The sequence below is a fragment of the Dysidea avara genome, chromosome 4 (assembly GCF_963678975.1).
Source record: "Dysidea avara chromosome 4, odDysAvar1.4, whole genome shotgun sequence".
Lineage (NCBI taxonomy): Eukaryota > Metazoa > Porifera > Demospongiae > Dictyoceratida > Dysideidae > Dysidea > Dysidea avara.
The window spans coordinates 14,676,505-14,691,140 of record NC_089275.1 but is presented as its reverse complement, the minus strand read 5'-3'; the positions used below and the strand labels follow the sequence as shown (position 1 = coordinate 14,691,140).

Below are 14,636 nucleotides of genomic sequence, written 5' to 3'. Positions count from 1 at the left end.
ACAAGTGTGCTGGTTTAGAATCAAAGAAGGCACCTGCCTTACACGTGATAAATGCCAACTGTCAGCACATGTGATACTGTACGTAGAACCCACAATCATTTCTGTACAAAACGATATGAATCCTATGCTGCACTGTAAGGTAATTGGAGGTACTATACGTGTAGTTTTGTGCTTTAGTTAGGCTGAGAAACTTGGTAACTACTTGTGTCATGCATTTTCAATAACCTCTGTAACATGTACATAGTTACATGTAGATATGATCGTCCAAAGATTGCATGAGAGTAATGTAGTTCGAGCTGGTCAGCTAGTTGGTTCAGCTCCAGATTTTTGGTCCTGCTCAGGCCTGACCAATTGGACTGTCTTCTCCCGCCTTGAAAAACTGCTAGCCATGTAGTATTCCAACTAAAGTCAGTGTATACAACTGTCTTGGTAATATGAATTTTCTAATTGAGTATACTGTACAGTATGTTAAGTTTGTGATTGAACTATGGATATAGATGTTTAAAATAGCTCCAAACATCCTGTAATTGACCTTGGGTTTGCACGTATGAACTCTTTTGTTTGTATGCAAATATTACAGAAACATTTCTTATAGAAAGAAATGCAGTTATTACATAAAGTGAAAATGGAAACATTGAATGAAGAGCTATCAGATATAAAATCTCAAGTTATGACTAAGACTCTACAGTATCAAAAAGTGGTAGAAGAAAAGAGACGTTTGGTTCAAAAGATTAGAAGTCTTCAGAGTGCTGTAAGTATTGTTATCTGTATTAATTAACATTAGTTCTTTAAAGTGATTTGACATTTTCTAGAGCCACAAAATGATATAATCACCCTAAAATCAGGTTTTACTATCTAACATTAATCCAGAACTCTGTTTATTTACCAAGAAAATGTTGCCTCATTGTAGCATTGTACACATAATCTCCCAGCTCCCGACTCTCCTGGTTTTACCAAGCAATCTCCTGTTTCTCACCCACTCCACTCCCAGTTTCACCAATACCCCAGATCTTAGAATTTAAACATGATTGACAGATGAATGGCACATGATTGACACCTTGACACATAATTGGCAAAATTTAATTTGTACCAGGTTCTAAAAAAATCTATTCATATTTGATAAGAAAATTAATGAGTATGCATGCAGATGATGAATCTGCTAGCTAATATACTGTATTATCACTGCAAAATTTTGCTTGGTGTTTCTAAAATAATGAGACATACTATAAATTTTTGTATCAATATTTAAGTATACTATTATTATAGCTATTGTCTAATGTTCACACCATTTTTTAGACCAGCAGTAGTGTAAAAATGAGTCAGATGGCAGTTCAGAATACCAAACTGGTAGCTGATTCAGAAGTTCAAGATTTGAAAAACCATTACAATTTGACTGTGGAAAAAGAAAAGCTGGAGATGCTCCAAGGATTCTCTAAGGATGAAAAGATTCAACATGTAGAAAAAATTAGCACACAACATAAAAGAATACTATGTAAAATACGTGATCTAAGAACTGTTTCATATGCAGGAAAGGCCAGAATTTTTTCCCGAAAGTCTTGTATGTCCAAAGAATGTTATGAACAGAAGTCAGTTTACTATGCGAAAAAGATAAGTGCAAGTTCATTAAAAAGCTCCAAGAACAAGTCAGCCTCCAATGCTACCAAACGTCCTAGCAGGAGTATTGCCCGCTCCAATACAATCTTAGGTTGTGCTACAAAATCTGCACATACGTCAGCAGCTTATGCTTACATGTCCACCTTTTCTGCTGTTTTTTGTGAGAAAATATCTGCATTTTCTGCAAGCAATGTACTCAAAAGACTTCAAGGATCTGATAATATGCAACAAGGTAATGGACATAGTACAGTAGTATGGACCTTGTGGTCAACATAACAGCTACAAATCAAAAAGTAGTATTGACTACATGTCTGTTTTGTAATCATTGCAAAGTAATCTTTATACATAGAACCACACATAGTTGTGCTATAATACAAACATTTTTCAGCCAATTGTCAAGTAGTTGAAGTCTTTTTGTGTATGCGCATTTATGTATGTATTCGATGTGTGTAAATAAATAAAGTGATTTTCTGTGTCAAGGAAACATTCAGTGAGCATGTGTATGAACTGTATGTATCATACAGTATGGTAGTACTGGGATCACGAAGAACTGGGCAAAAATATCACCCTGAAAACCAGCCTCAATTTCACTTCATGACAGCTTGGCAGCATTCAATAAGCACAGCCAAGCCCAAAATGTCTTCACATAAACCCCAAAAAGTTTCTATGTAAGGCCTCTTCAACTAAATCTTCTGTTTCTCGGACTAAAACTAGTTGAAAAGTGGGTTGGTAGGTAGACATAAATAAAATAATAATAAGTGGTAATCGTATCTCATGTAGCTACAAGATCGATCAAATGTTCATTCTTGGAGATGACTACATGTGTAACTACAGCGTTCGATAACAAACTGTTAGCTATGTATAGTAAATAACCAAACATCCATCCATAGTTTGCTTTTACAACTCTTCTTGTAACTAAGCTTGCCCCACACTTAGTAGATACAGATGGGCAATAAATACATCGACACCATCTTACAAATGCACGTGAGCGAACACATGATCTTTTAAAATGAACAAAAAAACATTTCATTTCCAAATTTTATGAGTCGGTTGGGTCCGAGAAACAAGAAATTTAGTTGAAGTGGCCTCATTAAAAAATAATTTAACAGAATTTTATGCTGACTGACTGATTAACTAACTGACTAACTAATGCTTCCTGTTTAGCATAACTTGACAATAATTAAAGCTATGGGATTTATTTCTTCACTGTTTGATGTCGCTTCATCCCGAGATGTGCCTTTTCACCAATCGCAGTATGTACAATTTACACATTATGAACTTTCCTTAGTCCTCCTTTGTGCTCCAGTTCTTTTAGCTGACAATGCAAGGTGATAACATAATGCAGCTTCCCCGTGGCTGTGTTGATTAATTCCCGTATTTTCCATAGTAAATGGATTGATTGTATAGATGCTTCTCGTACTGTTCTTCATTTGCAATGCTGTGTAACTGGTGATGATAGCTGAAAACAAAGCGTAATGGCTGCCTCCCTGTTAGTCATGCAATTGATTGTTGGGGAACATGTTCTGATGTATAATTACTTTTATGGCATTTCTGGTGCCTTTTAATGTGGTATGCCCTAGTTCATTTGTCATAATTATATTACAAAATGTAAACAAATAAGTAGAAGGAAAAGTTAGGAATTTTAGGGATAAAAAAAAAAGTTGTGAAACAAGGGAATAGCTAAAAAGTGGTGAAACCAGGAAGGTTTGCCTAAACCTGCAGATATAATAGTGGACATTTAATCCCTAGTTCAGTCACGGTTATAGACTGAAGTTTAGGTATTAAATGTCCACCAGTGCATCTGCAAGTATAAGCAGCCTTCCTTGTTTCACCACTTTTTAGCAAGCTATTCTCTCGTTTCACTACTTTCTTTCTTTGATCCTTAAAATTCCTATTTTTTTTTCTACTTGTGCAAGTATGCAAGAATTACAAGGTCACCAGAGTAGTGAGGCAAGAGTCTCACCACTTTTGGCTGAAGTTTTATTTCTGAAATTAAGTTGAGCAATATCAAATAGAACCTTGCATACAGTACTATGGAAGCCCAAAATAGTCTTCAGGTAGCATCTCATAATGTCTAATTTCTAGCAGTGGCATGTCATGACTTCTCTGTAGCTGTGCTGCTGCCTAGCTATCAAATTTATAGTGGGAATCATTCCTATTGCCATTGTTGACCAGACTGTTTGCAGAGATGCCTTTCGTACTGTTCTTTGTTGGTAATGTTGTATATTTGGCTGAACATAGTTGAATATGAAGTGTAATGGCCACTTCACATGTCAGTGATTGATGGTTGGGGTGTATGTTCAGTTGCACAATTAACTTTTGTGGTATAATTATATGTCTGGTGCCATTTTTCATTCTATTCTTTCTGCAGTTTGCACTGATTCAACAGTCATAATTGTGTTGCAAACACAAGTACCAGTGGAACCTGTCTATAATGGTCACCTTGGGACCAGGTATATCTGGCCTTTATATACAGGTGGCTATTACAGAGAAAACCCGCATAAAGTGGTCTGCAGCATTTTAGTGGCTATGACCATTATAAATCAGTAATTATTATTAAGAGGCTCGCGCTTACTACAATACATTAATACTTTTACTAGTTTTTAGTACAGAAAGGACAAAGTGAGCTTGTTATGAATGTTGGTTATAGCCATTGAATACGTTTAAGCAACGAAGCCTGATAGGTTATATAGCATTCATTGAAAGGCAGGAAGTATGCATTAATTGAAGTGGTGCCAGTCAAGGCTATTGGCTTAACAAACCACCATAAGTGGTAGCAACTGCTATACAAAGGATGAAGTTATGTAAACAGTGATTCATAGGTGAATTCTTGGTTAGCCATTATACACATTAGACAGGTGATCGCTTAATGCAGACCATAATGCATACATTTGTATGAGAAAATATCTGAGACCTCGTGACCATGACTGTTATGCAAAAGTGACCGCTTAATCCAGGTGACCTTAACACAAGTTCCACTGTACAAAGAAAATTAGAAATTTTAAGGAATTATAGAAATAAAAAGTAATAAAGTAAGGGATTTCATTAGGGACCCGCCGATTATACTCATAATTTTACCTATTATGCTATGCTGCACTGCTGAAAAATTCACCTATTATGCTTAAATTAATGCTCAATATTTACCTATTATGCTCGATTATGCTCAATGTTCATGCCTTAGTTCATATGCTTTGCTACTAGTTTAACACTATATAGAAAGAAAAAAATGAGTGGCTGGAACACAAAAAATTCTTGCTGCATGCCTGCATGTAAGAGAAAAGATCGATATACTCTAATAGAACAGTCAGTTTGATGATTGTTCTATCAGAGTTACTGACTGCTCTATTAGAGTATATCGATCTTATTTTGCAATTGTCATTTTTCCAGCAAGAGTTTACACAATCGTACAAATATTTAACCTATTATGCTGGCATTATGCTCAATGCTTTTAGGTACCTATTATGCTCAAAATTATGCCAGCATAATCGGCAACATTTAGCAATCCCCAATTCAGCAATGGCTATAGATAATTAATGTCTGCAGAAGACGTACTGTAATTGACCTCCCTTTTATTTCTATAATCAAACTTAATTCTTAATTTTTCTTGTACTTGTCATTGTGCATTTTGAACTAGCTACTGCATTTGAATGAACATATTATATACAGTACGTAGCAAAGCAGTCTACCAGTTTTGTTTTCTAATTTTAATAACATCATAGTATAGATATGTATTTTTGTAGGGCAACAACAGCAAGATCGCAAAAGTAGTGGGGACTTGACAACATCAACAGAGAGCATTAAATCACAAGGTACAGTTATATATCAGTATTTTGGAGTGTTAACTGTATGAAACCCCTTAATGCATGGGTGTGTCAAAATTATTCATGAGCATTTGCCCACTGATGCACCAGTGCATTTTAATCGGTTTCCGCGAGTTCTTCATGCCTAGGGAGAAAACTGTTAACATACAGCTACCAACAGTTTGTTTGTCAATGAATGGCAGCTTAAACTGTACAAAACATACAAGCGTTGTGATACAACACCAAAAGAAATGTAAGTTACAAAGTCTATAATAGGTAAGGATGCATACCTTTCGAAAACTACCAGCTCACTTGCTGTCTTAGTAATACATGCTGTATGTACAAAAAGGATGACCTGTTCTTACTAAACACGAAAATCTACTTGTATTTGCTGTAATCATGAACTTTCAAAGTATTTTGATCATATATTCACATTAGCAATTTTTAAACAACACAATATTAGATTGCTCAACAGTAGTCTGATTGTATGTTTTTTGGGGTTTTAAATAATATTAATAACATTATTATTATTTCCTGCTGTCCTAAATATACATACAGATATACTGTATTGCCTCGAATTACAGCCAGTCCTACATAAACCCCTGATCCCATTTTATTAGCTGCTGGGATATAAAATCTTTAACAAAAATGAATACCAAGTTTCAAATAAATTCCAACTTTTAATGTCAGGTAGTTATGTACAGTGCCACAAATAATTAGATTAGTGATGAAGTGAAAAGCATAAAATTTTATTGACCTTCCTTTTAAGCTTGAATTTGTGTTATATGCTGAGACTCGGTTACTGGCTAAAAGGTTGCTTGAGGAACTAAATGGCCATAATTTGAATCAATATGGGATAAATGTTTGTGTAAAAGTTGATTGTGCGATAGTAGATGTTTGTGTGTGTGTATGTGCATGCGTACGTATGTACGTGTGTGTGTGTTTGTGTGTATGTGCGAATGTGTGCATGGGTATGTGTGTGATTTATGTTTAAGCACATCCAAGTGCATAGAGCACCAGTTTGATGATAAAAAGGTTCCAAGTTCTATTCCTGGTTATGCCCAGTTGCTGTCTGTTGTCGGTGTTTCTTGAGCAAGAAATTTTACTTCTATTCTACTTAGCTGTTTAGTGGTGGCCTGATTTCAACTGGGGAAACAGCTTCAACTGGGGAAACAGCCTATTGATTGATACTACATATTACTGATGTTAATACTCATCATTGTATGCATACGTATCTCTATACACGAAAATATTCCTCTGAAGTATGTACAAAAATCACTGTTACTATTAATAGCATGTAGCATGTCTAAATTATCAATACTTATTTTCAAAATTTTCTGGAGGGGGGAGGCATACCCCCACACCCACATGCTTTGCATTCCTATGTGCCTTCCCTCTTATTGTGATGATATTATATGTGACCGGATTTCACATAACAAGGCTTCCACACACACAAAATCAAACTTACGTTTTTACCAGAAATGGATTGCTGGCCTAATACACTATCATATTCCACACTGTACTTCCTTCAGGACTGGCAAGTCTGGTTTCTGTGGCAGCTTTCTTCCGACCCTGTTAAAGCCACGAGTGGGAGATTGGTGCCATTGAATGGCCATGGCTTTGTGATAATGGTGTGTAGTGAGCTGGGACTTCACAGAGAGCTCGCCAATAGTATTCTCAGTCAATTTGGAGTGATTTGAGGGCCATGGAGGGCCATGGAGAGCCCAAGCTTGGCCTCTGGATTCCAATCGTCTTCTTGCTTCATTTTATACCCCTATATTAAGCCCACCTACCGCCCCCCACCCTCCCACCCTATTACTACCGCCCCCCACCCTCCTACCCTATTACTACCACCTGTGATATTATCACCCGCTCGAGAAAAGCTGCCCAAAACAGGGCTAATTTTGGGTATCAGAAATGTATACACCCACTCAGTGATAGCTAGTAAATAGATGCATACTTGGTGCAAATTTTGTTTGCACAGCTGTAGGCACTGGGAAGTTATTACACAATGATTACTTAAAATCGCCATATCTCCTAACGAAGCTTTGTGCATCGAAGCCGGGTTTTGTCAAATTCAGTCACATATGCAGTATGGCCTGACACAATGTAAGAAAAGTTTAAAATGGTATATTTAAAAATTATTAAGTAAAATGAAGTAGGGATCCAAGGGACAAAGAGTAGAGAAACTAGAGAAGAATGATGTATTACAGCATAGCTTGGTGGGAAAATCCCTACATTGGAATGTTATGACAATCATTGTGTTCAATGCCAAAGTAGGGATTTTCCCACTGAGCTATTCTGTGATACCATTATCCATCTCTTGTTTTGCTACTTTTTACTGCTTGTATCCCTACTTCATTTTTATTATTTTGTTTAGGGTGATTGCTGTATTAGAGTATCTCTAGTGTGCTACCTGCCTACCAAGGTGCATGGTCACTATTCCTTTTGTCATCATTAAAAGTGCAGCTAAACCAATAAGAGTGTGTAGTCATCATGTTCAAGTAAAGTAGAGGTGTGGTCTCTGTGCTCTGTCATTATTAGTCAACCTAAATCTCGAAAGTTACAGGTATTACTGGGTGTCCAGTACCTTTTATAGCAGTGTAAGTACTTTAAATAATTTTGTAGTATCTAAATATGCTGCAAAAGGAAAGTGTTCATATAGAAAATTAACACTTTGATATGGTTTGGTACTTGAAGTAGATGACGACCAGTTTGATTGACAATAAAGAAAAAAATAAGGTGCAGAGGACACATACTCTTTGGAACTCCTATCCAAAAGGCACATGTCACTAGTGAATTTGTTATTGTGGTGTAAAATGGTCACTGCGCACTGCTTCTTTTGGCTTACAACCTTGTGACTGTGATCAGGCAGGTTGACAGGTACAGGCTGGCTGACAGACGAAAATTTGAGTTTTGATGATTTTTTCTTGTTTTATATCTAGCCACCTGTATAAGTGTTTTCTTGACTTTAATGTTGTATTTGATGGTGTATGTATTGATATTAATATAATTTGTAAAGGTAATTGTTGTCATATAAGATGTCTCTAAGATAACTTTTAAAGACAGAATGTTAGGCGGTGTGAATCATTTTAGGGGTGACTCCTACCTAAACAGTACAGTAGTACTGTTTGATTGTCTCTGCTAGTTACTTGATCACTTTAAAATATAAAAGGCTGACTTTGCTGACTAGCAATAAGGTAATACAGAAGCTCAGTATTAGCATCATAATAAATGAAACATGATGTTGTCCAAGTTTTGATGAAACAGTATTACCATAGATTCCCTAAAAATTCAACAGATTGTGTTTGTGCCTTGCCAAATGAATAGATGCTCTTGTCAAACTTTTAGAGATGTATCCTTGATACAGCTTGCACACTTCATGATATTGCTGGTTCTTATTATTTAACAGTTTGGTGTTATTTTTTATTAAACATTTGCATACTTACTGGGTTTCTGTCACAAATGGAAGCACTGCTGCACACTGTTACAATACCCATAAACCAGAGTCGCGCATGCCGTGACTGCAAGATGTCACCACAAAGGAGGTCCATATTGATCATGGGGCCTCAAGATTAAAAATTAATATTGTTTTGCTGTACCATTATTACCGTAAACAAAAAATAACTAAAACCACAATCGACAGTTGTCTTAATGTATACAATTGTATGTGATGGTTTGCAAACAATTTGGTGTCAGTGTATGGGTATCAGGCACTGGAGTGTTGCATGACATACCAGTAGATGGTGTTGATATCATGTTTATAAGCTATAGAATGTAAACGATGCAAATAATCATGGGATTGCTAATCTGGTATCATTCTTATACCATAAACATCTTTCTGTAGTGGTTGTGAAAACTGTAGATGCACTGTCCCATTGTTTACCCTTGTATACAGTATATATGTCACCTTGTGAGTCTTGAAAAAAGGTTGTGTTGTGATTATGTCTAAGAATTTAAAACATTCATTGCGTTTCTGTGAAATAAGTATATTTAACACTGTATACTAAATACTTTTAATTGTTTTTATTTTATTTTATCGTTTTTGCATCAACAGAGCCATTAGAGTATCAACAAAGGGATGAAGAAAAGAACATGGAACAATTTATATCCATCCTACATTGTCACTGACACCCCATGACATGTTGTTATAATTATTTTTTTGTTTATTGGCCATTATATGTTAATTCTTTCATGTACTTCTACAGTTTGCAAGTTTGTTTGAAGATGTATATCTTTATTCTTTAGTTTACGAACCCTATGTAGCTATGTAAGAGTACTATTATTTTATTAAGTTCTGCTTGTATATATACATGTATGTACACTGTATGTTTCATACTTAGAAACCCACTAGCAGTATAATGGCCTAACGTGTATTGCCACATGATTATACATCAACAATCTTGTAACGTCACTGAAAAGCTAGTAGTTCTCTACAACATGTAGAATTGATACCCATGGTGTATCAAGTGAGGCAGATCGTTAGGAGAGAGGCTCATGAAACCACTTGTTTGGGATGAGTCTATTCTCAGCCAATTATCATTTTTACCTTAAAATTATACAATTGCTCAGCCAAAATAAGCCGATCTTTAAATACAATACAGTAATTCTGTTGGTGGGTAAAGCATTTGTCCCCTCTTTGCAGCCACTAATCCAGCAACTTAGTTTACATTCACCCCTTCCTAAACATGTACTTACAATATTGTATAGTTGGATTAACACTCTTTATAGCTCCACATCATATATAAATTTAACTAATTTGATACATATGTGCATGTATTCCCCTAGCCCCTCTTCAGCAATTACATATAGTTGAATTTTTATGGATCTTCTAATATAACAGTCAATTGCATTAGGCATGCTACAGTTGAGCCAAATAATAAACTATGAAAAATAATACAAAGAGCAAAAAAAAAACTTGGACAACCAGAATCCTTGAATCTATAATTGGTTATTACAAACCATACATGAAACTGTGCTAAGCAGTTCATCTGCTTCATCACCATACATAAATAAGTAGAAAATCACTTACAAATTTCATGCTTGTATTACTGATTATCACTGTGAAAAAAGAGGGATATAAGATGGTATTTCCAGTGGCTTATTGAATACAAAAAAGCTTGATATAACCTGTAGTATACTATTGATCACATGTAAGGCTTTAGTTAATGTGTTAAACGTACTGAAACCATATATGTGATGGTATAGTGTGGGCATTATATTAGATATAAGCTATTTCAGGTATTGTGGTAAATAAACTGAAACCATATATGTAATAGTATAGTATGCATTATACTAAAGTATAACATGAGTATAATACAGGGTTTATATTAAGGCTTATTTGTATTCAATAAGCCACTGGAAATACCATAAATAATTATTATATCCCACCTTTTTCACAGTGTATGTGATCCAAGTATTTTGTGGCCTTATAAATTTGATTGTGAATTATGGCTTTTGAACTTCACTTTTGCAGAAGTCTTGAAACAGTAAGCTAGAGCAAACATGTGATATTAGTAAGCTAGGACGAATAATGAAGATGTTATCCTATCCTAGTATGCCTTACACTACTGTACAGTTTCCCTTTAATGAAGTATGACTTTTAAACTAGCTATATAGTCCAGTCATTTTATGATTTAACCTTTAACTAATTGCAACACAAGCTTTCTTAACAGTTTCTAGCACAGAAAATTGTACTCTATAACATATCAAAAGTCCTAAGGAATCCCATGACGGGAAAGTGACCTTTTAGTGACCTTTTACAGCCAATTTTTGGCAAAAATTGAGAATTTTGCCTATATTTCATCCAAATATCAACCAAATTGGTCAAATGTGGTATCAAATCAATGGTCTCACTGAAAGGAACAATGTGATACTTATTTGAAGTCAATAGCTCATTTCGTTCAGAAGTTAGAGCCATTTAACTGATCAAAAAATTGTCCGCCCACGCACTTAATTAAATTTAAGGTTTTCACTATAGTAGTGTTCTTTTCTTGACTGGAAGCACACTTTGAGCTGTGATAAAAGACAAAAAATGACAAAGGAGATTTGTGGCACTTCAGGACTTGACTGTTACCATGGAAACCAGTCTGTACTATTGTTAGCTTGAAGCAGTTACACACTGTATATAGGCCTAACACACAGATCCACCAATTATATTGCAAACTGTACAATTTTGAATTTGCTATGCAAAGGTGGCTAGTATATGGGAAGAAACCATGCTGATGTAATGTATCGATGAGGAAGCGTGATGCATACTGGTGATGCAGTTGCACACCCAAACCAACTTGTAAAGGTACCAATAAAACTCTGGGACGAGCTTCCTGCATTATAGCTTGCCCAATTGAAGCAATTTTCATCTGGTTTTCTTTTCTTATAATTAAACCTGTAAGAAACAATCTCAGAGACTCTGGTATAAAAGTTGATACATACATCAGATCCTAGATTTTCAAAGCCTGGGTAAACAGAGTTAGATGTTTTCACTGCTTTAATGTCTTCCCTGATTAATTTGGCTGCGGTTTCTATTATCCTCATCTTTTCCTTTTCAGAATCAGTATCACGATGGCAATAAAATTCATGGAGGATTGTCTTGGCTTTATTTCTAAAAGTAACAACATTTGGTTTACCATTGATCTCCGTCTCAATAATTCTATCTCCAAAATGTTCTTTGAGCTTTTGCTGCATGTATTGATAACTGTAAGCACCTAGCTCGCTGTCAACCATACACTCTTCCATGTGTTGGATCAAATCATAAATAGTAATCTGTTCATCATCATTTTCTTCAAGGAATTTGGTAGTCTCAAGAAATGCATCTGATTGTTGCTTCTCTTGTGGTCGACCTAACTTCACCTTTTTTGAAGTATTCCCTTCTGATCCATGAGCCAAGGGCATGTTTTTCATGGTGCGAAAATTGACACTGCACACTCTATGATAGACTGCATCAGCTGCGTGTAGATCATGAACTTGTAATACTCTAGCCTGTACTGCATTTGCCCAATCATCCCCCCTGTCATGACACACTGCTAGAATTGTGGCTCTCATTTCAACTGTTCTTGCAGTTACAACTTCTGAAGTTTTTCTTTTTTTGTCAACAATTGCTGGTTCACCACAAAAGAAGCAGTCAGTGCCAAAATTAAATTCCCTCTGTGTTGACCTAAGCATATGCTTACCAGTGTTTGTAGCTGTTGCTGTACCTGGTTGTTCTTCTTTCACTCTTAAAGTTTAAGCTATTTGATCTGGTTTACAATATTGGCGGCGACATTCCTGGTGTACCAACTGTCCAGGTACGCAATGCACAGTGTCTCTTCTTTCTTCACTTGCCTTATTGATGCTTGCACATCCCTTTTCTCCTAGGGTAACTTTGGATAATGCTTCTATGGGTAGATTACAAATGACACACTCTTCTAGTACCTCCATGTCTTATCCATTGAGATCAGAGGATAGCACTCTAGCTATTCAATTGTCTTATAAAGCTTGCTAAATAATAGAATAAGAAAATTTAATGTGCAAGGATTGCATGAAGAATAAAACCTAAAAAAACAAATTAATGGCCATGCACAACAATGTCCAAGTAAATTAAAAGGCATATATAGCAGCCTTAATGATTAAATAAAAATATATGGCTACTATGACTAAAATGTTTGAATTCTTGATTTCACAAATCTTATTAACACAAATACAAAAAGGTTGGCAGCAGTCACTAGTTGGCAGAAAAATACAGTATTGATTTTGATTCTCATACCTGAAATCTATTGCTTTAGTCTCTAATATTCTACAGCAATCAAAAGAAAGACACTGCTTTGCTTCTTTTTAATGCCAAGTAAACAACACCATTAGTTATCATGGCAACAGTTATTGGAGCATAATAATCCCAGCTGTGTGATAGTGATAGTTTTCTACCTCTATACTACAAGAAAATTAGCTGACATTGCTCTGCAAATAGTTGGACACTAATAATTAATATATGCTGAAACCTTTAAAGCTGAGCATTTTGCTGACAGCTGAATGTGATTTGTTGACATAAATGTGCTATATAAATTTTATTTGAACTTCCCATATACTAGCCACCTTTGCATAGCAAATTCAAAATTGTACAGTTTGCAATATAATTGGTGGATCTGTGTGTTAGGCCTATATACAGTGTGTAACTGCTTCAAGCTAACAATAGCACAGACTGGTTTCCATGGTAACAGTCAAGTCCTGAAGTGCCACAAATCTCCTTTGTCATTTTTTGTCTTTTACCACAGCTCAAAGTGTGCTTCCAGTCAAGAAAAGAACACTACTATAGTGAAAACCTTAAATTTAATTAAGTGCGTGGGCGGACAATGATCAGTTAAATGGCTCTAACTTCTGAACGAAATGAGCTATTGACTTCAAATAAGTATCACATTGTTCCTTTCAGCGAGACCATTGATTTGATACCACATTTGACCAATTTGGTTGATATTTGGATGAAATATAGGCAAAATTCTCAATTTTAGCCAAAAATTGGCTGTAAAAGGTCACTAAAAGGTCACTTTCCCGTCATGGGATTCCTTAGGACTTTTGATATGTTATAGAGTACAATTTTCTGTGCTAGGAACTGTTAAGAAAGCTTGTGTTGCAATTAGTTAAAGGTTGACCCCTTATTTTCCATAAAATGACTGGACTAATATATGAGATCTGTGTGTATTAACTAAGTTTCCATTAATTCCAATGTTCTCAGGGTTGGTCTTACAGCTTCCATCATCAATTAACTATTGCCTATATGTGACCCGGTCTGCGAAAAGGGCTCTTATAGCCTTTCCAATTGCATATATATGGTAACCCATAACTTGACTGGTGAATATGGTACAAGCCTACAATTTGGTCACTCATCAACCCTAACCTGGCAGTAGCTGTGGGTGTAATTACATGGTGATAGCTTTAGTAGATTAGGAGTTATGATTAGCCAAACATGGATAATTGGAAAGGCTATAAGAGCCCTTTTCGCAGACCGGGTCACATACAGTATATGACAACTTTGAATTACACATCAGTTTTAGCTAATGGAAATTACTTTATATCACCATTCTTAATAGCTACTGTATATGGATTAATGCATGGGTTAATGTCAACGCAGCACATATATACTTAAAGATAGGACATTTTGAATAGTATGTAATTGAACAAAAATATAATAACATCGACATCGTATCATTACTTACATGCTTACCAAAATTGATGTGACATGTACTGCATGTA

The 14,636-nt window shown here is 35.6% G+C and overlaps 1 protein-coding gene across 4 annotated transcripts in view; it reads left to right on the top strand.

Annotated features, from left to right (window-relative positions):
• The window catches only part of LOC136253133 (uncharacterized), a 47,703-nt gene extending 37,881 nt beyond the window's left edge, over positions 1-9,822 (top strand). For all 4 annotated transcript variants that reach the window (XM_066045754.1, XM_066045755.1, XM_066045753.1 and 1 more), the window contains 4 exons: positions 596-751; positions 1,297-1,846; positions 5,355-5,423; positions 9,472-9,822. In XM_066045754.1, the coding sequence (XP_065901826.1) occupies positions 596-751; positions 1,297-1,846; positions 5,355-5,423; positions 9,472-9,545 (849 nt within the window). In that variant the 3' untranslated portion in view covers positions 9,546-9,822. The remainder of the gene's footprint in view (positions 1-595; positions 752-1,296; positions 1,847-5,354; positions 5,424-9,471) is intronic.
• Positions 9,823-14,636: the final 4,814 nt, after the last annotated feature.